This window comes from Thalassophryne amazonica, chromosome 2 (assembly GCF_902500255.1).
Source record: "Thalassophryne amazonica chromosome 2, fThaAma1.1, whole genome shotgun sequence".
NCBI classification, from domain to species: Eukaryota; Metazoa; Chordata; class Actinopteri; order Batrachoidiformes; family Batrachoididae; genus Thalassophryne; species Thalassophryne amazonica.
In genome coordinates, this window is record NC_047104.1 from 85,519,509 (window position 1) to 85,546,084 (window position 26,576).

Genomic DNA, 26,576 nt, shown 5'->3' on the forward strand with positions numbered 1-26,576 from the left:
CGGTCGGTTTCATATTACAGAATCAAAGTGGAACGATCTGGAAGATACATAAACTATATTACGACATTTATTTAGAATTCGAGATTTGATGATGGAGAGTTAATGCGATCCAAACTCAGCAGAACAGTTTTGTAAAGACAACAGCAAGCGTACAACAGAAATATATTTTGCAGTGGAATGTTTCTGGATGCCCCCTGGACGCCTCGCTGGAGAGGTGTTCCGGGCACGTCCCACTGGGAGGAGGCCCCGGGGAAGACCCAGGACACGCTGGAGGGACTACATCTCTCGGCTGGCTTGGGAATGCCTTGGGGTTCCCCCAGAGGAGCTGGGGGAGGTGTGTGTGGATCGGGAGGTCTGGGCGGCTTTGCTTGAGCTGCTGCCCCCGCGACCCAACTCTGGATAAAGCGGAACAAAATGGATGGATGGATGGATGTTTGGAATGTCTGGAATTTTTGCAGCACATGATGCAGATTTTAGGGGAGTTTTGTGGGTACCTAAAGGTGTTCATGGGCCAGTTGAGTCTTGGTTTTTCCTAAAACTCATACTGGACTTGACACATCACAAGGTCATTTACAGGTCATTTCACCACCAAAGGACCACCAGGTGGGAGCACCAGATAGCATGATATATGTAACTCTAGTATTATAAAGAAATTGCTCATGACATCATTACCCCATGTCCTTTTCATTAGATTCCATTTTGGTGGTCTTGCTTCTTCATAGCGTTATTGATGTTCAGTCAGTGCATCCTCTTAAGGACTTATTTTGAATAATACAAATTATCAGCACTGTATGTGCTGATAAACCTATCAATGTGACATCATATTGTCAAGGTTTAAGATTGTGAAGCTTGGATTTGCTGCCATACAACGATTGCTATTGTGATGCGGAACCTTATGTTAACAAGCTACCTCAGAAGCTACCTCAGAAAAGCTGGGAAGATTCTCTCACTTTTCCTTCCCAAATGAATTCATCTACAATGAAGTATATTCAATTAATGTCAATTTTTCATCCAAAGTGAAGTAGTATCCTGAATTGTTTCAAGTAAACCCAACATTTTACATTTTATATACAGTGTGTGTGTATATATATATATATATATATATATATAAAATGTATCAGGGTTCTAGCTACAGTGGGTGGCGCCGGGCAGTACCACCCAGTACTGTAAATTTCCACCCGGCTCTCAGTTCAAATTGGCTGTCCCGCCCAGCACAGATTTTCCAAAAAATGAACTGAAATGGTCCTGAAAGAAATGTACAATTTGATCGTATCTCAAGCTTATAGTGTCATACTTTTGTTTTATTTTGGCATTTCAACTAAATAATTAAATAAATAAGAAATATATTTCTCATTTTCTTCATATCTCTGCCACAAATAGCAGAGATCAGCAGTCAGCTGCTTTCAGCGTTCTGTGAAGCCACAGAATGCTGAAAGCAGATCAAAGCAGAGACACTGTGCCTCTCTTTCTGCTCTGACTTAAAGGAAAAAAACTCCATTTAAAAGTTTCATTAAATAACCCAGAGTTGCTTCTGTGTCCGTAGATGCTGATACACTCAGAAATGTACAGTTTATTTTACAGTTTAAAGGCTCACATTTTCAAAAAGCTTGAAACTGCATTGATGGTTTGCATTGATGGGAGAGAGGAGCGAGAGTGGGGGGGGAGCTCAGCGAATCAGTAAAGTGAAAAACTGATAATCAAATGAGACCAGATTCAGCTCTTGTTCAAACAAAACAATCTGGTGTCTTTCCAAAACTGTTCTGAGTTTGGATCAGTCAAAAAAAAAAAAAAAAAAAAAAAAACTAATGCTATCCCACTCAAAAATGCTGGGGAAAAAAACAGAAAAACTCTGCTTGCTTCACTAGGTTAAAAGGTACAGTGTGCCATTTTTGAAGAAGAGACCAAATGCTATATGCTCATCAAATATTAATGTGTTTTTAACCTTTTCAACATTGTTTATTTTATTAACTGAGACTTTGACAGAAACATTTAAAAAAGAACTTTGGTATTGCAAATATTACAACGTAATTTTTTTTTTTTTTTGTCTATTATTCTTTCTTTCAACGCATCTAAAACCATTCCAAATTGGTTCAAATAGGGCTTTCCAATAACATTTTAGAGGTATAAAACCCTATAGCTTCAGGGGGCTTTGCCCCCTTGACCCCTGCTGGGGGCCCCCGGAACCCCGGCCATAAGCCGCGATCATGTAATTTACCCATTTACTAAAATGGTTCTAGCCAAAGGGAATTACTAAATTAAACTAAAATGGTATACTCACCATTTTACAACCGGCAGAGGAAAGCCCTCAACAGTGCAGAATAGTTTGACTGGAGTGTTTTCAAACACAGTGTGTGATCTGAGTCGGACCACGAAACTTGGTCCCCTGATCATCGGCTCCTCATGGACATATTTGTCCGCCATCTTTGTTTTTACCTGTAGAAACAAAAATGCTAATTTCATATTCTTAAAATGATTACTGTGTCAGACGTTCATGCACATATAGTAACTACATATAGTGACACAGTGTTTTGCTAATATTAAATCACAAGAAGTGTTGAGAAGGGGAAAAGTATATTCTTACCACTTCCTGGATACGAGTTTTTGTTTTGTGCTCATATCTGTCCTCCATCACCTCAGAGCTAAACATCAGAAAATAATTCACAGTGTCATTAATTAAATAATGAGATTCATACAAACCTGTTTTCACGAAATCATAGGCCCATAGCTGATTATTTAGAATGAAAATCTTAAAATAATTTAAATATCTCTGATTTCCAAATAATCCAATCTCTTGATGATGAGGTGAAATTTACCTGATGAAAATACAAAGATCTAAATGAGCTTCGCTATGGGCCCCTTGTTCCACCTGGCAAGAAGAGTGTGCAACACATTGCAAGCCTTTTTGGGAGTTTCCACCTGACCGTATTGTGGTGTTCATGCTCCACGTCTTTTGAATATTTAGCAAAATTGCATTAATTTGTGCAACCATGGATGCGTCATGATGAGATGTGGTCAGGTGTAATACAGATGAATGTAATCATCTGGTGGCAGAATGCCATATGATCAGCAAAAACCCCATCTAAAGTCTAATGCAGCGCATTTCTAGTATTGAAAAGAGACAGCACTCAAACGTGTGCTACATACAGTAAATGTGTTCAGGTCAGACTTATACTCTGTTTGTATGCACAAACAAAACTCAATTGAAAACAACCATTATGCAAAATAAAAGTAAATCCCCATGAGAAAAAATGCAAACCTCAGTTTTGTATTTTTGTATTTTTAACCGTTTCATCATGACCATATCTATTGAAAAGGATAAATCCAACACATGCCCTCAGCATCAAATGTTGCACTCAAATTATTTGTCATTTGTTCAACTCATTTGTGCTCTAAAAAGCACTAAAAAGCAGCTGGAAATCTGACCCCATAATAGAACACAGTGCACAAAGGGGTTGCATTTAGTCAGAGAATTAGTCATGGCTTTCTTTTGACCATAACATTAAATGAGTGTACCAGTACTATAAACATTATGCTGCTGTACGACTAGTTAAAAAGTGCACTCAAGTGAGTGGTTTTCTGGCAAGTACACTGTCAATCAAAAGTTTGGACACACTTTCCCAATCAATTCAAATTGTTGACTGGTAGTGTAAATGAATCTGTGCCAGCACATCACAGTGTGCCACAGGGCAGCAGCCACCAAAGATTCCTGAAGCTAATGCTTTGTATGTTCCATTCATGTTGACTTTTATTTTGTTTAATGGTTGATTTGATACAGTTTTGGTGTATACACAGGTAAAGTGTACAGTACAGTACATTATGAAAGGTCATACAAATACCAGGACAACTCTACACTCCAATTTAGTCCCAAGTGTTGATGGCATAATCGCTTTCTACCTTCTCACGATAGCATTCCAGCACTCCGTCTAACCACACCTCATTTTAAGACAAACACTCCCATGGGTGCACAGATGAGCGTAATTCTATTTGCTATTTAGTTGACATGGGAGCTGGGTGTGAAATGTCAACAGTATGAGTTGTACACTAGGAATGACACTTGCATTATGCTGTGCACTTTGTGCCTGGTGTAGGACCGGGCCCTGTAACAACCCATTTTGTAATAATGGGACCGTTTTGTAATATGTGCCCAGAATGTCAAAATTAAAGACCCATTTTGAAAAAAAAAATGCATGTACCCAAAATGTAATAACAAGATGGCCATTGTGTAATAGAGTCAGATGTGCCCAAACTGAAATTACATGAGGCCCATTTTGTAATAATGCATACCAGAGATGTGCGAAACATGGATATATTCAGACACTGAGGACGATCCATGTGTCAGGTGGGCCAAGAGATTAAAATAACATTCTGATTAATTGCAGGTGGCTGTATGTGCTATGCAGATGTGCACAGCGATGTGCATTCTCTCTGCAGCCCTTAACCTAGGTTACCACCGTCCCCTTGCAGACTGTTAGAGCAGCATGTGTAGGACATCATGGCTGTGTCACAAGATGCACAGCATTTAAATATGTTCTTGTGTGCAAGCTTTACAACAAAAACACAAACACGAAAAAAAAAATACTAACATACATTGGATGGAACATTAATTAAATTTCTGTAAGAAAAGATCTGAATAATTATTTTGCGCTCTGCCGGTGGAACACACAAAGAACTAAGCACACAGTTGTCTCTACATGTTCAAATTAAATGTTTGAAATAGATCCTTTTTTAATGTTTGTTTTTATTGTTTTTGTAGTGTGCATACAGCCACCCACAATTAATCAGAATGTTATTTTTCAATCAGTAGCCCCGCCCGACAACTGGATTATGCACAATTTCCAGATATATCCATGGTCTTTGCTATGTTTTATTCCAAAATGGCCCTCCAGTCATTTGAATTTGGGCCCAGCTAACATTTTGGGCCATGCAAATATTACAAAATGTGCCCTTTATTATTACATTTTGGGCACATGTTACAAAATGGTTCATTATTATACAATGGGTCATTACAGGGCCCTCTAACTTGCTTATTAACTGCATCTTACATAAGTAAACCTGACAGAATGTTATTATTATTATTATTAGTAGTAGTAGTAGTAGTAGTAGTAGTAGTATAGGCCAATGTATACTGCACGGGGCAGACTTTCTATGTCTGCATAGCAGACTTGCTATGTCAACAAATGTACTGACAAAAGCACATTATCTCTCTCACACACACACGCAAACATGAACTACAGTTACCAATCACATAGGCATTAAAAGATTGCTATTATGACAGCTTATCATTAGTGAAAGATGAAGTGAGAGCACATTCCTGATGGAGGAAGTCATAATTTAATCACAAACATTTTAGCACACAGCACTCCAGGATTTGTCACTGTCAAGTATTCATTACAAAAACACATTTTGGCGAGACATGTTGGCAGTACCACTCCTCATTCTGTCCTCTGTTCTGTCAGAAATGCAAAAATCCATTAAAATATATATATATATATATATATCACTGAGTTGGTATGAATATTTGCTTGGGTGACTGAGAACTTTGAGCATTAAAATTTACTTTTTTTTTTAAATATATTGAAGAATAGACACATTTGCCATGGTATAGCACACTCTAAATGACTAAGTAAACTGCTCATGCTTGGATCCCATTATTCCTACATTACATAGATTCACAAATAATAAATGAATCTGATATTACACTGCCTGTTGCAAATATTTTTGCTCTCCTTAACAATGGAAGGTAGCCTGAATAACAATTGCCTTACTGAACAGTGTACTGTCTTGAATTGTGTTGAATTTTTAAAAATATGAAAATCATGTTCATAAAATGTGAACTCAGAATGGCTGTGCTCACTGACATGAACTGTCAGCATAAATAACATCATACTGCATACAGCATACTGACAAATTTTACATTTTGCCAGTAATGGATGTAGAAGGTACTGTACTTTCTGTTAGGATTTTCCATGTCCACCTTTGGAAATACTTGGAAATCTTTGTGAATGTTACTAAAATAATGCATAGATATAACCCTCACCTATACTTTATCAAATCTATTAAAACAAATGGAAAGCATTACTTCAAACTGTTGTAATTTATTTAATTGCCATAATAGTCTCCCCAGGCTGTACCCCACCAATGATCGCTGGGATAGGTCATAACCCCCTACCCCCAAAAAACCTTAACTGGACTAAGCAGCTATATGAAATGGTTGGATGGAAGTGTACAATATATCCCTTTGTACAATGTATGATCAATGTAATTTTTTTAAAGAATTACAGTTTTGCCATGTGCCATGTGCATTCAGTTTACAGTTTTCTACATGTGCTACTATTGTTGAATGGTTGAACATAAATGCATTAAAACTGTTACCTAAACAGATCACTAACTTACAAAGATCAGTTCCAATTCAAAAGTTATTGTAATAGTTTGTGAGTGTTTCCGGAAAGTCATATATGTGGAGAACCGCATACTGCATCAGACAACTGGAGTAGATTGACCTTTAAATGTCAATGAAACAACCCTGAACTGCATAAAGGGATAAGCTAGCACAAATGTTTTAAAGTGAGCAGGTTTAAAAAGACACTTTCAGCCAGGGACAGGCCAGCAAAAACTGGGACTGTGTCCAGAAAGCTGTGATGTGTGATCACTCTAAAATTTTTTCTACTTTACCTTGACTACGTCAGTATTAGCTTAGCTGTGTTAGCCAAACGTACCTGCTCAGACAGAATTTACAGGTTCAGTCGTAAGAAATGAAAGCATACCAATGTCACAGATACTACTATTAGTAAGCAGTTAGCGAAGTGTACTTTATTCAACTTAGTGTTAGCATACATGACTGTACCTGCTGTACTCCTTAACAACATATTGGCTTTTTTTGTGGTGGTATTCGTGATTGTAATTTCCCCTTCTGATCCACATCGACATTGTGATAAGTGTAGATACTGACCTGTAGTTGGATCACCAACAGACACACAGACAGACATTGTAAAAAACAAAAAACATCATCACCAACAAGACAGACCAGTGACACAGTGACAGCAACACAACAATACACATACAGTGAGGCTACAAACAACAGGCCACTGCTGGCAACCATTTAAATTCTGACACATCTGTCAAACACACACACACAATATAGAGGACATTGACATTAGCTGTCAAAAAAGCAGTGTGTAAAATTGGGATAAACCGAAACATCCGCAGATTCCCCACATTTATTTGTATGGAAAACAGCTGTTATAATGACACGTTTGGCTTCTTTTCCCTGTGTGTATACACTGCACGTGAAAATGGAATTAAGTCTGAAATAAGTGTCTTTCCTGATTCACAGTTTGGGTACAGCACAAAGAATTTTTAAGTGGCCTTTAACAGGCAGATTTTTATTTACTTATGTATTTATTTATTTATTTTAATAAGTCAGATTTCAGTCAGCGGGGAGAAATCACTAATGTGTCACACAATATGGATTATACTGTATTTTTTTGTCTTTCTGATGCCTGATTCCGTTTTGTTTTTTTTCTCTCTGTTTAAGGTGCAGCTCCATCCAGAGATGGGAGTTGTATTCGTGTTGGCGATCCTCCTGTCCTGTGCGCCAATAGCATTTCTTGTATATTCGTCCGTGAATTGTTCTGTGAATTGTTCTTTATGTTTGTAGCATAGCCCAAGCAGAGGGTCACCCCTTTGAGTCTGGTCTGCTTGAGGTTTCTTCCTCAGAGGGAGTTTTGTTGCTCTGGGGGTTGGTAAGGTTAGACCTTACCTGTGTGAAGCGCTTTGAGGCAACTCTGTTGTGATTTGGTGCTACATAAATGAAAATAAATTGAAATTGAATTGAAAAATACGGAGCCCACGCAGACATAAGCTAGTTTTTCCACATGCATGTTACGTCAAGTTATCTTTGTTGTTGATGCTGGCTGCAGAATTTAGCCAGGAACAGATAACCAGGCACTTGTGCACAACTTGATTTGATTTATTTGGCATTCAAAAATACTGACACATGAAATAAATACAGAGGATAACATAAGTCAGAAGACTTATTTACATTGTGGTCCTCAAAGAAGGTGAATGCAAAGTATCGCTTCACTCAAAGTAATACAAGATAAAACATGCTTGAACCATAAGTCCACAGTAGTTACTCAATGTGTAAAGGCGTCTATTTATCACAAAAACCTGCCGTCAAGCTATTTGCAAGGATTTTGCGCATGAGCAGAAAAGAATGTCGACCTCATCTATTACTGGCAGCTTGATTATTAAACTGATTTGTACCAATAAAGCAAAATCACACCCACTAAAAAGGTTTTTCAAAGCTCTAAATTGTAAATTCCATAAAATCGGCACAAATGAACTGTCAGTTACTGTATTTTCAACTTTAAAGACAACAGGAAAAATAGAAATGAGACTAGTAATACAATTCCAAAAACATATGACAAAAATGAAAAGCTATTCAAAAGCAATGTGCAATGGAATGAAACGCAGACACATATGAGGTAGATAAACTGAGTTGTGAAAATCTTTCCATGACTGGGAACCATACACATACTGTGCAAAAATCCAAAGACTGTTCAGGTGCCCCTACTTAAAGGTGTGGTCCATTTTGTTGTTTTGTTTTGTTTTATTTTAACTATTGAAACCATGAAAAGGATTTTCTTCAGCACCATTCTAAGTCCTTACTACTCAAATAAAGGTTTCACAATCTTAGATCAGCAATATGAACTAAATTCACCTTGTCTGGAAAGAATGAATTGGGATTTTGGCCCATATGGGTAAAAGTACAATGGCAAAACACCAGAGCACAATTTCTGTAGTGACATTGCAAATGGCAGGGGGGAATTTTCTGACTCTCAAATGGCAAAGCTGTTCAGCATCAGTATCATGGAGCTGAACAAAAGCACTAGACCTTCACTACTAACTGAAAGTACAAAAAAAAAAAAAATACAAATTTGTCAAATTTTTTTATTTTTTGTATTTATTTATTTTCATTTATATAGTGCCAAATCACAAGAAAGTTGCCTCAAGGCGCCTCACACAAGTAAGGTCTAACCTTACTAACCTCTAGAACAAACACACAAGCGACAGTGGTAAGGAAAAACTCCCTCTGATGATTTGAGGAAGAAACTTCAAGCAGACCAGACTCAAAGGGGTGACCCTCTGCTTGGGCCATGCTACCGACACAATTGACAATACAGGAAATTATACACAAAATTTTGTAAGATTTTGGGAGTCCATGCTGGTGCACAAGACGGGAGGCCTGCAGAAGAAAACACCCACTCCCATCTCTGGATGGAGCCGCACCTCAAATAGAGAGCAAAAAACAGAATTACGTGGCAGAAAGACAACAAATATAGTATAATTTGTCAGCATTAAGCAATAAGAAAAACAGAAGAAATCATAAGGTGATTGCTGGTCACTATCCCTAAGCTTCACTAAAAGACCCAGACTTTAAATAAAGTTGAAGCCGTGACCTGCTCCGTTTCCTAATAGAATGGATTTAATAGAATAAAAAGCATAGTAACACACTATGTCAGTATGCTAGATATATGAGAGGGAAAATAAGTGTGTGGACTTTAATGTCTCTGCAGAATCTGACTGTTTTATCGATGCAGGAAGATCATTCCACAGAACAGGGACACGATAAGAGAAAGCTCTGTGACACGCAGACTTTTTATTCAGCCTAAGGACACAAAGTAGTCCTGCACCTTGAGAACGCAGAGACGGGCTGGTACGTAGGGTTTAATTCAGTCAGCTAAGTAGGGAGGTGCCAGTCCGTGAACAGTTTTACAGGTTAGTGGCAGAACCTTAAAATCTGATCTCATAGGGGCAGGAAGCCCGTGAAGAGATGCCAAAATGGGTGTAATGTGGTCAAACTTTCTGCTTCCTGTCAAAAGTCTGGCTGCAGCATTTTGAACCAATTGGAGACCCCTAATGCTGGACTATGTTAAACCAGATAATAGAACATTGCAGTAGTCCAATCTAGAAGAGACAAATGCATGAATCAGGGTCTCAGCATCGACAGCATGGGACAAATCTTCGTTATATTTCGCAGGTGGAAGAAAGCAGTCCTCATAATATCTCTAATGTGGAGGTCAAAGGATAATGTAGGATCAAAAATTACCCCAAGGTTCCTCACTTTATCAGTGTGATGTATGACACACAAACATAGGCTAAGCATTAGCTGGTGAAATTGATGCCGATGTCTCACTGGACCAAGAACCATCAGTTTTGTCTTATCAGAATTCAAAAGTAAGAAATTGCTAGACATCCAGCTTTTCACTGATGCAAGGCAATCTTCTAAGGATTTTATGTGGATGCGATTACCAACAGTTATCGGCATGTATAACTGGGTATCATCAGCAAAGCAATGAAAGGTAATCCCAAAACGCCACAATATGTGCCCAAGGGGTGCTATATAAAGGGAGAAAAGCAGGGTGCCTAAGACGGACACCTGTGGAACCCCAAATTTTATGTCACAGCACCAGAACCATAGTGGTGTCCGAATCCATTGCAAGCAGAAGATCATTCACCACTTTAGTGAGAGCTGTCTCTGTGGAATGATATTTTCTAAAAGCAGACGGCAGTGGCTCAGAAAGATTATTCTGGGTAATGTAGACCATGAGCTGCTGTGAAACCACTTTTTTCCAGAATTTTAGAACAAAATGGTAGATTTGATATCGCCTATATAGTCCATGAGCCAGTCATCAATTTTGACCTAATTGGTACCACTGAAGGTGACTAAACGACACAGAATCCAGCCTCAATGTACCATGGCCTACACAAAAATGTATGATAGCCATCCCAGGGTGGTAGCTGTAGCCAGGTTGGGGTCAATGAAAAATTACATAGAGGTCAAAATTTTAAAATGCTCCAATCATATTGAAAATTATATCATATTATTTGTCTGATCATAACAATTCCAAAAAAGTATAGTTTGTACTATCTATGATGGAATGTTCTGGGGTTATGGGGAAAAACAGCAAAAATGGTGACAAAGGTCAATTTCAGTTTGTGCAGGGGTCAAAAGTTAAAGTTGCTTAAATTCAGTAAAAAAAAAATGCACATTTTTGTTTGGGTTAATGTGGTTCTAATAAGGAATAGTTTGCACCATCCGTCATGCTTAGTTATCATGTTACAGGGTAATATATGTCACATGTCATAGAATCCAATAGATGTTAACCTTGTTTGACCTTTACCTTGGAGACCAAACATTCAGCACAGTCACAACTATTCCATTTCTTAATCCTTTTATTTCAACCAATAATTTCCATCATTCTGTACTGAAATTGGAGCAACTTTAACGTTTGACCCCTGTACAAACTGAAAGTGACCTTTGTCACAATTTTTGCTGTTTTTGCCCCCTAAAACTCTAAAACATTCCATCACAGATAGTCCAAACTATACCTTTTTGGAATCATTATGACCAGACAAGTACTGTGATATAGTTTTCAACATGATTGGAGCATTTTTAAAGTTTGATCTCTGTGTAATTCTTCACTGACCCCTACCTGGCTACAGCTACCACCCTGAGAATGCTATCATACATTTTTGTGAGGGCCATGATACACTGAGGCTGGATTCTAAGTATTGTTTAGTCACCTTAAGTGGTACCGAAAACCTGCTTGGCCCATGGACTAATAGTTTTTCAATACACTAGGGTCAAGATTAGATTTCTTAAGTAACAGTTTAATCACTGCAGATTTGAAACATTAAGGAACAGATCCCAAAGTTAATGAGAGATTAATAATTTCCAGCAGAGTTGGCCCAAGAGTGGGCCACAGGTCCTTAATCAGTTTTGTTGGTATAGGATCAAATAGACAGGTTGTGCTTTTGTAAGACGTTGCGAGTTTCGTCAGCACGCCTAGTGAGATACTATCAAATTCTGTAAATCTAGGCAAAACCTCAGTGATGGCACCCAACTCAATAGCAGGGTGTAGTGGCTGGGATATGTTTAACCTAATGTCATCTATTTTCTTCTCGAAGTAATCCGAGAAATCTTGTGCTGTAAAAGGATGAATAAGTGTTGCCACTGTGTCAAACAAGAACTTTGAGTTATGCTTGTTTTTGTTGATCAAATCAGAATAATAATCAAGTTACATCCAATGCAAGTTAAATCCCATTCAAGTTACATCCCATTCAAGTTAAATCCCATTCAATTTACATCCCATTCAATTTACCGTGCATCTGGAAAGTATTCACAATGCTTCACTATTTACACATTTTGTTATGTTACAGCCTGATTACAAAATGAACAAAATGAATTTCTTTCCTGAAGCTTCTACACATAATACCCCATAATGACAATGTGAAAAATGTTTCTGAGATTTTTTGCAAATTCATTAAAAATGCCTGCAGCAAATTGTCTAGTGAAACCATGGACAGTAACTCAGAGACCGGTCCTCGGTACCAGGCCAATGAGGGTTGTAAAATCACCGAAGACCCAGCCCAGGGTGTGCAGGGAGAAGGCGCCCTGTGTGGTCACATATCTGAGCCCCTTACTTGTCCATTAGGGAACCCAGCTGGGTCTGTCAGTAATACTATGGGAACATCTCGTGCCTCGCATGTGGGGAACTCAGAGCTGGAAGGGAGTGCTGCGACTGAGGCTTTGGCTTCAATCAATCAATCAATCAATTTTTTTATATAGCGCCAAATCACAACAAACAGTTGCTCCAAGGCGCTTTATATTGTAAGGCAAGGCCATACAATAATTATGTAAAACCCCAACGGTCAAAACGACCCCCTGTGAGCAAGCACTTGGCTACAGTGGGAAGGAAAAACTCCCTTTTAACAGGAAGAAACCTCCAGCAGAACCAGGCTCAGGGAGGGGCAGTCTTCTGCTGGGACTGGTTGGGGCTGAGGGAGAGAACCAGGAAAAAGACATGCTGTGGAGGGGAGCAGAGATCGATCACTAATGATTAAATGCAGAGTGGTGCATACAGAGCAAAAAGAGAAAGAAACAGTGCATCATGGGAACCCCCCAGCAGTCTACGTCTATAGCAGCATAACTAAGGGATGGTTCAGGGTCACCTGATCCAGCCCTAACTATAAGCTTTAGCAAAAAGGAAAGTTTTAAGCCTAATCTTAAAAGTAGAGAGGGTGTCTGTCTCCCTGATCTGAATTGGGAGCTGGTTCCACAGGAGAGGAGCCTGAAAGCTGAAGGCTCTGCCTCCCATTCTACTCTTACAAACCCTAGGAACTACAAGTAAGCCTGCAGTCTGAGAGCGAAGCGCTCTATTGGGGTGATATGGTACTACGAGGTCCCTAAGATAAGATGGGACCTGATTATTCAAAACCTTATAAGTAAGAAGAAGAATTTTAAATTCTATTCTAGAATTAACAGGAAGCCAATGAAGAGAGGCCAATATGGGTGAGATATGCTCTCTCCTTCTAGTCCCCGTCAGTACTCTAGCTGCAGCATTTTGAATTAACTGAAGGCTTTTTAGGGAACTTTTAGGACAACCTGATAATAATGAATTACAATAGTCCAGCCTAGAGGAAATAAATGCATGAATTAGTTTTTCAGCATCACTCTGAGACAAGACCTTTCTGATTTTAGAGATATTGCGTAAATGCAAAAAAGCAGTCCTACATATTTGTTTAATTTTCGCCTTGAATGACATATCCTGATCAAAAATGACTCCAAGATTTCTCACAGTATTACTAGAGGTCAGGGTAATGCCATCCAGAGTAAGGATCTGGTTAGACACCATGTTTCTAAGATTTGTGGGGCCAAGTACAATAACTTCAGTTTTATCTGAGTTTAAAAGCAGGAAATTAGAGGTCATCCATGTCTTTATGTCTGTAAGACAATCCTGCAGTTTAGCTAATTGGTGTGTGTCCTCTGGCTTCATGGATAGATAAAGCTGGGTATCATCTGCGTAACAATGAAAATTTAAGCAATACCGTCTAATAATACTGCCTAAGGGAAGCATGTATAAAGTGAATAAAATTGGTCCTAGCAGAGAACCTTGTGGAACTCCATAATTAACTTTAGTCTGTGAAGAAGATTCCCCATTTACATGAACAAATTGTAATCTATTAGACAAATATGATTCAAACCACCGCAGCGCAGTGCCTTTAATACCTATGGCATGCTCTAATCTCTGTAATAAAATTTTATGGTCAACAGTATCAAAAGCAGCACTGAGGTCTAACAGAACAAGCACAGAGATGAGTCCACTGTCCGAGGCCATAAGAAGATCATTTGTAACCTTCACTAATGCTGTTTCTGTACTATGATGAATTCTAAAACCTGACTGAAACTCTTCAAATAGACCATTCCTCTGCAGATGATCAGTTAGCTGTTTTACAACTACCCTTTCAAGAATTTTTGAGAGAAAAGGAAGGTTGGAGATTGGCCTATAATTAGCTAAGATAGCTGGGTCAAGTGATGGCTTTTTAAGTAATGGTTTAATTACTGCCACCTTAAAAGCCTGTGGTACATAGCCAACTAACAAAGATAGATTGATCATATTTAAGATCGAAGCATTAAATAATGGTAGGGCTTCCTTGAGCAGCCTGGTAGGAATGGGGTCTAATAAACATGTTGATGGTTTGGATGAAGTAACTAATGAAAATAACTCAGACAGAACAATCGGAGAGAAAGAGTCTAACCAAATACCGGCATCACTGAAAGCAGCCAAAGATAACGATACGTCTTTGGGATGGTTATGAGTAATTTTTTCTCTAATAGTTAAAATTTTGTTAGCAAAGAAAGTCATGAAGTCATTACTAGTTAAAGTTAATGGAATACTCAGCTCAATAGAGCTCTGACTCTTTGTCAGCCTGGCTACAGTGCTGAAAAGAAACCTGGGGTTGTTCTTATTTTCTTCAATTAGTGATGAGTAGAAAGATGTCCTAGCTTTATGGAGGGCTTTTTTATAGAGCAACAGACTCTTTTTCCAGGCTAAGTGAAGATCTTCTAAATTAGTGAGACGCCATTTCCTCTCCAACTTACGGGTTATCTGCTTTAAGCTACGAGTTTGTGAGTTATACCACGGAGTCAGACACTTCTGATTTAAAGCTCTCTTTTTCAGAGGAGCTACAGCATCCAAAGTTGTCTTCAATGAGGATGTAAAACTATTGACGAGATACTCTATCTCCCTTACAGAGTTTAGGTAGCTACTCTGCACTGTGTTGGTATATGGCATTAGAGAACATAAAGAAGGAATCATATCCTTAAACCTAGTTACAGCGCTTTCTGAAAGACTTCTAGTGTAATGGAACTTATTCCCCACTGCTGGGTAGTCCATCAGAGTAAATGTAAATGTTATTAAGAAATGATCAGACAGAAGGGAGTTTTCAGGGAATACTGTTAAGTCTTCTATTTCCATACCATAAGTCAGAACAAGATCTAAGATATGATTAAAGTGGTGGGTGGACTCATTTACTTTTTGAGCAAAGCCAATAGAGTCTAATAATAGATTAAATGCAGTGTTGAGGCTGTCATTCTCAGCATCTGTGTGGATGTTAAAATCGCCCACTATAATTATCTTATCTGAGCTAAGCACTAAGTCAGACAAAAGGTTTTGCCGCCTCCTTAGGGTGGCAGAAAAAGAAAAAAATGCAAAAGGCGAAGGATAAAGAAAGGTCAAGGGACTACGGATGGCATGTCAGCACCTGCCTCTTCGGAGGTCGGTGCTGACCTTGCACCACCTCCTGGTACCACACATGGCGCCCCTGGTAAAGCTGTCACACCCACTGAGCATAAGCGAAAGTGGGAAGTTGACTCTACGCTGGAGAGTGCTCAGCAGCCCACAAAGAAACAAACAAGAGCTCTCATGTCTCTGGTGGTGGGAGGAGACTTGCAGGTTATTATCTATCCTAGTGATGACCAGCAAAGACCTCTCATTGAGGCACAACACATTAGGGCTGGGCTGGTAAACCTGCTGGATGGGGTGCCCCTGAAGAGGAGGCACCTCAGTTTAGTGAGTCTGGACTCATGCAGGGTTTCAAGTAACCTGCACTAATGAGTCCTCACTGGTGTGGCTCATGAGACCTGTTTCGCCAGTTCTGGAGTGGGAGAGCTACCCTTTCCTAGCTAAGAGGGTTCAAGACATTTCAACACTCAGAAGAGTTTCTTTATTCATTCCTTGTGCCCTGCAGGAGTCTGGGATTGTTTTGTGGAGACTCCAGAGGCAGAATCCAGGCCTTCGCACGGAGGTCTGGCGAGTCCTCCACTCCCAACCCCAAGAGGGTGGGCCAGTTGTTTTGCTCAGGATGGACGACGATTCCCTGACATGTCTTGAGGGACTGGAGAATAGACCCTACGTTGAGCTGAGCTGTCTGACTTTCAAAGTCAGCGGCAAAGCCGTTAATACATTATAAAATAACTCATATGATGGTCTTGCCAAAATGGCGGAGACAGTTATAAATGTTATCCAGATTAATTTGCATCATTGTAAGGAGGCGAGTGTTGTTTCGTGTGCTCATTTCAGTGGGATGCATACAGCTATAGCCCTACTCCAGGAACCCTAGGTTTCAGAGTTCGTATAAGAGGTCTGGGTTACCCAGGGGGTACTCTCCTGTATGATTCATGCAGTGAGAAGCCCAGAGCAGCAACAGCACTATAGCACTTACAAAAGGAGTAAGAGTCATAGCACTGGCAGAACTGTTATCTTTAGTTACAGTTGCAGTTCAAGTAAATGTCTACTGGAAGGATGAGGACAACGTTATGGTCATTGCATCTGTCTTCCTCCCATTTGACTCATCAGATCCCCCACCATAAAGGGAAATGGTTAGTATTGTTAACTATTGCAGAGAGAGACATCTCCCTATCCTGTTTGCTTGTGATGCCAGTGCTCACCACGTAGGCTGGAGGAGCTCACATCAGCTGGGTAGAGCCTGAGTAGAATTTCTGGTAACCAATGATCTCTTTGTATTTAATCAAGGCAATGAACCAACTTTCTATGGTTCTAACAGAGAGGAGGTCATTAAAATTACAGTAGGTCCTATAGACCTAATAGACAGAGTTAGTAACTGGTCTGTTTACAAGGAGGAGTCAATGTCAGACCATCAACAACTCCACTTCACATTGAAGACAGGAATTACAGAACCAGTAACTTACAGAAACCCAAGGGGGACAGACTGGGATCTTTATCATAAGACCCTGGCATCCTTCTCAGGGTAGAATTGTCAGAAGGAAGACTGTACAAGATATAGAAACTGAAGTTTCCAGTTTACAGGGGACTTTGTTGAGGGCCTATGAGACAGCTTGTCCACAGAAGACCTAGGAGCCTGGTAAGAAGCCATCATGGTGAACACCAGAGCTAACAGGACTGCAGCAAGAAGTCAGGGCCAAGTGGCACAGATATAGAGCTCAAACATCTGGAAAAAGATGGAAGCAATATGTTAGGACTAGAAACAGTTACAACACAGCCATTATGAAAGCCAAAGGACTTTGCTGGAGAACCTTCTGTGGAGAGGTGGAGGGACAAAGTGCCTCCTCCAAACTGTACAGAATCTTGGGAAAGGATCCTGTCAATCACCTGCAGTTTGTTTGTCCACCACAGGGCATTCCAAACACTCAGGTGAATGTCCTAAAGAATCTGCTCCAGGTACACTGCTGAGGAGTGTCCAGTGGATGAGCCAACTTGTGTCCCCACTGTGGAAGGGTGGACTGTAACAGGTAAGATAGTAAATTAAACTAGAGTGGAATGGGCAATCAATTTATTTGGCTCATACACAATTAGTGGCATTAATAGGATTGTCCCTGCTCTTCTACAGAAGGCATTGGATGTGCTAATCGATACTATAACTAAGATGTATCAGGCATGTCTGGCTAATGGCTATGTTCCCAATTCGTAGAGACTAGCCTGGGTGATTTTTCTACGCAAGCCAGGCAAACCTTCTTATTATGATCTAACAATCTTATTATGAGAATTGAGAGAACCCTAGCCCATTGACAGTACAGATTTGTTGTGTGGGCCGCTGAAGAGGAGGTACTGCTGGCCCACCACCAGAATGCGCCCTGCCTGAAGTGCGGGCTTCAGGCACGAGAGGGCGCTGCCGCCTCAGGAACAAGCCGTGGTGACAGCTGTCACCCATCATCCGTGACAGCTGTCACTAATCATCACATCTGGTATAAAAGCAGGAAGACACCTCCACCAAACTGCCGAGATATCATCTTCATCTGGAGGTAATACTCTCAGCCTTTTTGTGAGATTTATAAATCTGTTATTGTGAGTGTTTGCAGGAGAACCAGTCGTTTTTGCGGAGGCTGTGCAAGACAGCGCTCCTTTTCATCTGAGACCGCTGCAACGTGTTGAGTGAGAGGTGGAGGTGGCATTCCCACCATTGTTACTGGGTGTTCACACACCCACCCTTTGACTGTCTTTTGCTTTCTGCCAGCAGTACCAGATCCGACATGCTGGGAAGGTGGCCACCTGGGGACTCCGGGACTTGGCGGCTCCAGTATTCCTCGGGTTCAGGTGGCGGTGGAAATCGTGTGGTTCCAGTTCGTTTCCAGACGGGCGTCTCCTATCGTCGAGCCTGCCCACACGACACCTTTATTAATTGACTGTTGCACATTCTGAATCTGCTGTGTTTGGTTGTGACATTCACAACAGTAAAGTGTTATAATTTGACTCCTTCCATTGTCCGTTCATTTACGCCCCCTGTTGTGGGTCCGTGTCACTACACTTTCCCAACAGGATATCTCGGCCAGCGTCATGGACTCCGAGGGGCGTCACCAGGCTGTTGAACAACCAATGGGAGAGCAGGAAGCGCAGGCATCTGCAGGAGGCGTGATTGGTGAGCTACAGCATATTCTCACCGCCTTTACGGCTGGAATGGATCAAATAGCCGAGTAAAACATCCTCCTGAACCGCAGGGTGGAGGCTCTCTCCGCGCAAGTGGCGGCGAGCGCTCAGGGCGCTGCTGCAGCTCCTCCTCCTGTCGATCCTGTGCTAGATATTAATGTTCCAGTGGTGGTTCAACAACCCCTCCCACCATCCCCTGAAGCATACATAAGCCCTCCTGAGCCGTACGGAGGTTGTGTGGAGACGTGCTGCTGTCGATGAGACAGGGACGCCGGAGCGCAGCCGCTTATGCAGTCGACTTCCGCATCGCGGCTGCGAGGTCCGGCTGGAATAACGCTGCGCTCCGCGCCGCCTTTGTAAACGGACTGTCGTCAGTCCTAAAGGAGCACCTAGTGGCCAAGGATGAACCGCGGGAATTAGATGGGCTTATTGATCTCGTTATACGGTTAGACAATCGGTTGGAGGAACGCCGTTGGGAACGAGACGAAGGACGTGGCCGGGCGCGCGCCGTCCCTCTTCCTTCCGGGTCCGAGAAAGGTCCGCCCTTCCCACGCTCCCTGGCCTCTACGTCCCGTGGGGCGACAGCTCCCCCTGCTGACGAAGCTATGGACACGAGCAGGGCCACATTTAGACCACCTAATAGACAGAGGAGGTTTCCACGCGGGGCATGTTTTGTTTGTGGCTCAGTGGAGCATCAATTGAGCGATTGCCCCGAACGGTTAAACACCAACGCCCGCCCCTAGAGACTGGGCTTAGGGTCGGCCAAAAAATTCACGTGGGACACACACATATTGCCGCACGACTCCCAGTTACAATCCTTAGTGGGGATTTAACCCTTCAGGCCCCAGCACTGGTAGACACAGGGTCAGAAGGGAATCTGTTAGACAGCAGATGGGCCAGGGAGGTAGGGCTCCCTCTGGTGGCGCTACCTACACCATTGCAGGTGCGAGCACTAGATGGCACCCTACTCCCTTTAATCACACACAAGACACCACCAGTAACTCTGGTAGTGTCAGGGAATCATAGGGAGGAGATTGAGTTTTTTGTGACTACTTCTACCTCCCGTGTGATTCTGGGGTTCCCCTGGATGATGAAACACAATCCCCGGATTGATTGGCCGTCCGGGGTGGTGGTACAGTGGAGCGAAACCTGCCATCGGATGTGTTTGGGATCCTTGGTTCCTCCCGGTTCCCAGGCTAAGGAGCAGGTCCAAGTTCCCCCCAATCTGTCGGCGGTGCCGGTTGAGTACCACGATCTTGCTGAGGTTTTTAGCAAGGATCGGGCACTCACTCTTCCCCCGCACCATCCATATGATTGTGCCATCGATTTGTTGCCAGGCGTGGAGTTCCCGTCCAGCAGGCTGTACAACCTCTCCCGACCTGAGCGCAAATCGATGGAGACCTACATCCGGGACTCCTTAGCTGCCAGGCTGATCCGTAACTCCACCTCTCCGATGGGAGCAGGTTTCTTTTTTGTGGGAAAAAAAGATGGCGGTCTTCGTCCATGCATTGATTATCGGGGGCTGAACGAGATCACGGTTCGCAACCGATACCCGTTGCCTTTGTTGGATTCAGTGTTCACCCCCCTGCATGGAGCCAAAATCTTCACAAAGTTGGATCTTAGGAACGCATACCACCTAGTTCGGATCCGGAAGGGAGACGAATGGAAGACGGCATTTAACACCCCGTTAGGTCATTTTGAGTACCTGGTCATGCCGTTCGGCCTCACTAACGCCCCCGCGACGTTCCAAGCTTTGGTTAATGTCGTCTTGCGGGACTTCCTGCACCGATTCGTCTTCGTATATCTGGATGATATACTCATCTTTTCTCCGGACCCTGAGACCCATGTACGGCATGTATGTCAGGTCCTGCAGCGGTTGTTGGAGAACCGGTTGTTTGTGAAAGGCAAGAAGTGTGAGTTTCACCACACTTCTTTGTCCTTCCTGGGGTTTATCATCTCCTCCAACTCCGTCGCCCCGGATCCGGCCAAGGTCGCAGCGGTGAGAGACTGGCCCCAACCTACAAGCCGTAGGAAGCTGCAACAGTTCCTTGGCTTCGCAAATTTCTACAGGAGGTTCATTAAGGGGACCAAAAACCAAAGATCGGATGCCCTGTCCCGGGTGCATGAACAGAAAGTCAAGACCGAGCTGTCGGATCCACCGGAACCCATTCTCCCGGAGTCCACTATCGTGGCTGCTCTGACCTGGGACGTGGAGAAGACCGTCCGGGAGGCCCTGGCACGGAGCCCGGATCCCGGAACAGGGCCGCAGAACAGACTATACGTCCCACCAGAAGCCAGAGCTGCCGTTCTGGACTTCTGTCACGGGTCCAAGCTCTCCTGCCACCCAGGGGTGCATAGGACCGTGGCAGTAGTCCGGCAGCGCTTCTGGTGGGCGTCCCTGGAGACTGATGTCCGGGCTTACATCCAGGCCTGCACCACCTGCGCCAGGGGCAAGGCTGACCACCAGAAGGCACAGGGACTTCTACAGCCACTTCCTGTGCCTCACCGCCCCTGGTCCCACATCGGTCTGGATTTTGTCACGGGCCTCCCGCCGTCCCGGGGACACACCACCATACTCACGATAGTGGACCGTTTCTCCAAGGCGGCCCACTTCGTGGCCCTCCCGAAGCTCCCATCGGCCCAGGAGACGGCGGATCTCCTCGTCCACCATGTTGTCCGGCTGCATGGGATACCAACAGACATCGTTTCGGATCGCGGTCCCCAGTTCTCCTCGCAGGTGTGGAGAAGTTTCTGCCGGGAACTGGGGGCCACTGTAAGCCTCTCGTCTGGGTATCACCCGCAGACTAACGGACAGGTCGAACGGGCCAACCAGGAGTTGGAGCAGGCCCTCAGGTGCACGACCTCCGCACACCCGACGGCTTGGAGTGAACATCTGGCCTGGATCGAGTACGCTCATAACAGCCAGGTGTCCTCTGCCACTGGCCTCTCCCCGTTCGAGGTGTGTCTGGGTACCAGCCCCCTTTGTTTCCTTTGGTGGAGGGAGAGGTCGGTGTGCCCTCGGTCCAGGCCCACCTGCGGAGATGCCGTCGGGTGTGGCGCACCGCCCGTTCGGCCTTGTTGAGGGCCCGGACGAGGGCTAAAGCCCATGCAGACCGTCGACGGTCCCCGGCCCCCACTTACCAGCCCGGGCAGGAGGTGTGGCTTTCCACCAAGGACATTCCACTCCAGGTCGAGTCCCCCAAGTTGAAAGACCGATTCATTGGACCCTTCCCCATCCTCAAGGTCCTCAGTCCTACCGCAGTGAGGCTTCAACTCCCGGCCTCACTGCGGATCCATCCGGTCTTTCATGTCTCCAGGATAAAACCGCATCACACCTCGCCCCTCTGTGCACCCGGTCCAGCGCCGCCTCCTGCCCGTATTATCGACGGGGAGCCGGCTTGGACAGTTCGCCAGCTCTTGGACGTCCGTCGAATGGGCCGGGGTTTCCAGTATTTGGTGGACTGGGAGGGGTATGGACCCGAAGAACGCTCCTGGGTGAAGAGGAGCTTCATCCTGGACCCCGCCCTCCTGGCCGATTTCTATCGTCGCCACCCGGACAAGCCTGGTCGGGCGCCAGGAGGCGCCCGTTGAGGGGGGGGTCCTGTTGTGTGGGCCGCTGAAGAGGAGGTACTGCTGGCCCACCACCAGAAGGCGCCCTGCCTGAAGTGCGGGCTTCAGGCACGAGAGGGCGCTGCCGCCTCAGGAACAAGCCGTGGTGACAGCTGTCACCCATCATCCGTGACAGCTGTCACTAATCATCACATCTGGTATAAAAGCAGGAAGACACCTCCACCAAACTGCCGAGATATCATCTTCATCTGGAGGTAATACTCTCAGCCTTTTTGTGAGATTTATAAATCTGTTATTGTGAGTGTTTGCAGGAGAACCGGTCGTTTTTGCGGAGGCTGTGCAAGACGGCGCTCCTTTTCATCTGAGACCGCTGCAACGTGTTGAGTGAGAGGTGGAGGTGGCATTCCCACCATTGTTACTGGGTGTTCACACACCCACCCTTTGACTGTCTTTTGCTTTCTGCCAGCAGTACCAGATCCGACACGCCGGGAAGGTGGCCACCTGGGGACTCCGGGACTTGGCGGCTCCAGTATTGCTCAGGTTCAGGTGGCGGTGGAAATCGTGTGGTTCCGGTTCGTTTCCAGACGGGCGTCTCCTATCGTCGAGCCTGCCCACATGACACCTTTATTAATTGACTGTTGCACATTCTGAATCTGCTGTGTTTGGTTGTGACATTCACAACAGTAAAGTGTTATAATTTGACTCCTTCCATTGTCCGTTCATTTACGCCCCCTGTTGTGGGTCCGTGTCACTACACTTTCCCAACAAGATTAGGTTGTTTTCTCGACATTCACTGAGCATTTGATGATGTATCGGTTCATTCTATCAAGGTAGCTCTGCAGTCCTAACCTATGAACAGCACTGTAACCAGATGGATTGTTGCCATGCTTCAATGTGGAAGGGCAACGACTTCCCTTGGTGACAGTACAGTGATGATGGCAGTGACGTGTGGGTGCCCTCAAGAAGGGGTTATCTCTCCTCATTGCTGGTTACTTGTTGTGGACAGCCTTTTCACTGATTTAAATAATCTGTAAACCCAAGGGTATGCAGATGATTTCGCTTTCTTGAGGGATACTGTTTGAGCACCGTTTCAGAACTCATGCAGAATCCCTCAGGATAGTAGAGAAGTGGTGTGTGTCCAACAGTTTGTCTGTGAATCCACACAAAACAGTTATGTCCTCTTCACAACTAAGAGAACCCCATTCAGTCTAGTTCTACCAAAATTGATTGGTACTGAGGTAAGACTGTCTGAGTCGGTTAAGTTCCTTGGTGTCTATTTAGAAAACAAATTTAACTGTAAGAAACACGTAACTGAGAAATATCATAAGGCAATTCTCAATTTACATCAGTGCCGTCGTATTGTTGGATGAAGATGGGGTGTTAGGCCCAATGTAATGAGATGGATCTACACTTTAATGTTAAGACCCATACTAAGTTATGTTGCGATCGTTTGGTGGATCAGAGTGGAGCTGTGAGGTTTATGCTGACTCATGTTCAAAGAGTGGCATGCCTTTGCATCACAGGTGCCCCCAGGACAACACCAACAGCAGCTTTAGAAGTACCTCTGAACTTAGCCCCTCTGGACCTCTACACTGTTGAAGAGGCAATCTCTATGTTAGTAAGGCTGCACCACTTGGGCAAGTGGCAAAGATGAGCAGATGCCAGTCATACCTTAGTCAGGGAAAGAATATCAGTGGATCTTCTGCTTATTACTTTCCCATGAGATAGGGTAGGAAAAATATATTCTTTTGTGAATAAACTTAGTACAATGATAACAGGGGGAGAGTCATGGTCAGACCCGGCTCTGAACACAACCTCACCTGTAATCACTTGTTTTAGAGACGGATCATTGATCAGGGGGAAGCCAGAACTGGAGTGTTAATACAACATGACAGTCTGACACAGGAAAACACCTTTGTACTGGGCAGATTCAGGCTGAGGTGTTTGCTGTCATTCAGTGTGTGGAGCTGCTGATTAACCTCAGTTTTAGAGGTAAGAGTTTTTATTTACTCAGATAGTCAGGTGTGTATAAGAGCCGTTAAAGGGCCACTCTACACATGTGCCCAGGCATTTAACACACTGGGAGACACTAATGATGTAGTTATATTGTGGGTACCTGGTCAAACAGGCGTTCCAGGTAATGAGAGAGCGGACTAGCTCACAAAGTCAGGGAGCTCAACTAAATTTGTGGGTCCAGAGACCACTGTAGGGGTGTCAACTGCTGTGCAGAAGATTGCCATCCAGAACTGGATCATGAAGCAGCACCACAAACATTGCCAACACTTGAGTGACTGCAGGCAGGCAAGACAGCTCGTGGAAGGACCAAACATAAGATTTTTGAGGGAGCTAATTGGCCTGCCTAGAATAATAAGTACAGTAGTTAGGACTCTCACAGGTCACAACCTCTTGAACAGACATAGACTGGTAATAAGACTCCAACAGGTTAGTACATGTACAGCTTGTGGGGAGGAACCTGACACACCACTCCAATTTTTGGGCCAGTGTCCACCATTAGATAGACTGAGGCAGAGGTTTTGGGGTTCCTTTATTTTGGGACCTGACCAGATTAGGAAACTAAAGTTAAGAAATCTGGTATCCTTTATCAATGGTACCAAAACGGTTAAATAAGAAGGCTCATTTCGGGGGGAGCCTTGGGCCCTTTTGTGGCCCAAGCTCTGCTGAGCTGATAGTCCACTCCCACTTTCCTAATCTAACCTATCCTAAAGTAGTCACTAAAATGGATTTTAACAAATTTGTGAACAAAATTTGAGGAAAACGAACACCTGAAGTACATAGAAAAAGTTTTGGAACTTTTACTAAAACTCATGAAAGTTTGGAGCAAAACCATGTGTTGTATATTAATAAAAAAAATTTCAGCAAGGAAAATATGAACAAAATATTACAAACCTTGTATCAACATTTCAGTAACAAGACTTTCATTATTTCCACAAATGGAGCATTTTATATGAGTTGAAAAGTTTTGTTTTTCTCCTGAACCATGCCTTACTTTTGGAGGCTTGGTGCAGTGGTTTTGTTTAACTGCATACACACCTAAAGCCACTTTCCTCTAAAACTGAACTCGACAGCACATATACCCACAGTTACATCAGCCTTATGTCCCTGTAGACATCCTGTGCCTGCGTCAGGGCAAATTCCTGCCAAATGATACCCAAGCCTCTCAGCGGGTAACAGTAAACCCCTTAAAGTCTCAACTATACCTGTACAAACTTCTGAAATTCTACCACCTTGATCATTAACATTTGACTTTTGAAGTAAACACCTGCTGTGTCCTCACCGTGTGGTAACGGTGATAAAACATAATTATAACAGTTTATCTGTGTACTAATGAGCTGATTTTGTCAACTAAAACAACAATCCAAAGAGCCTTGACATTGGTGCAACAACAGCATAATGGGTGAAATGGGGGATATTTTAACAAATTACAGTTCTATATGATAATTTGGGGGGGGGGGGGGGGGGGTGCTCCAAACCAACTAATCCAACCAAAATCAAATAATTTCTTCCTATCAATAGCGCCAATGGACGTGCCAGGTTTGATCAAAACTGGAGTTGGTGATCTTAAGATATCATGCCTTCAGCTGTGGTAATTGTGGCCAATATCATCAAAATATTTTACCTGAATTACCACACATCATTCAAAACTGATTTATCATATCATTCTTCATTTTTAGAATTTGCAGCTCTTTTTATAGGGGTCATGCAGCATCCTGTGAGCTTTTTTTTAGTTCTCCATCCCAACTGTTGGGTTGTTTTGTTATTTTTAATAGGAGATATACATACAATTTAAAATATAAACAGCTCCATCAGCAACTGAATTAAAAAAAGGGTTTCTTTCTTACCCCTTGAGATTTCCTTAGCCGTGTCTGGTTGTCAGCTTGAATCCACAGGGAGTCAGCTTAAACCAAGGACCAGGCTAGCAAAACCACCACCCGTCTTCAGTCTACCCCCCCCACCTGCCTCTCCCTGAGGCCTTAAAAGGACAGAGAACTGCCTATATATAACCAGGATCCTTCAAGACTCAGTGCCACTCCAGCAATTAACAAAGTTTGCCAGTTTCAGTTTAAGTGCTAGTTGCTGGAATATTAGCATACATTAGCAGCCTATGCAAATGATTTGTAAGTCAACATTGAAAATGCTGAGACTGTGACTGTGGTGACGTCACAGGGCACTACGGGTGTAACTCAGGATTCAAAATAATTATTTATGCCTGAGGGCATAGCAGGCAATAGTTTGTGC

General features: G+C 43.2%; 1 protein-coding gene across 1 annotated transcript in view; it reads right to left on the minus strand.

The window, feature by feature from the left end:
- myom2b (myomesin 2b) overlaps window positions 1–26,277 on the minus strand; it is a 119,293-nt gene extending 93,016 nt beyond the window's left edge. Inside the window, exons 1-4 of the mRNA XM_034188637.1 lie at window positions 26,180–26,277; window positions 6,845–6,949; window positions 2,582–2,639; window positions 2,279–2,433 (exon numbers count right to left, since the gene is read on the minus strand). Coding sequence (XP_034044528.1) covers window positions 2,279–2,433; window positions 2,582–2,639; window positions 6,845–6,927 — 296 coding nt within the window. The 5' untranslated portion in view covers window positions 6,928–6,949; window positions 26,180–26,277. The remainder of the gene's footprint in view (window positions 1–2,278; window positions 2,434–2,581; window positions 2,640–6,844; window positions 6,950–26,179) is intronic.
- Between the last annotated feature and the right edge of the window lie 299 nt (window positions 26,278–26,576).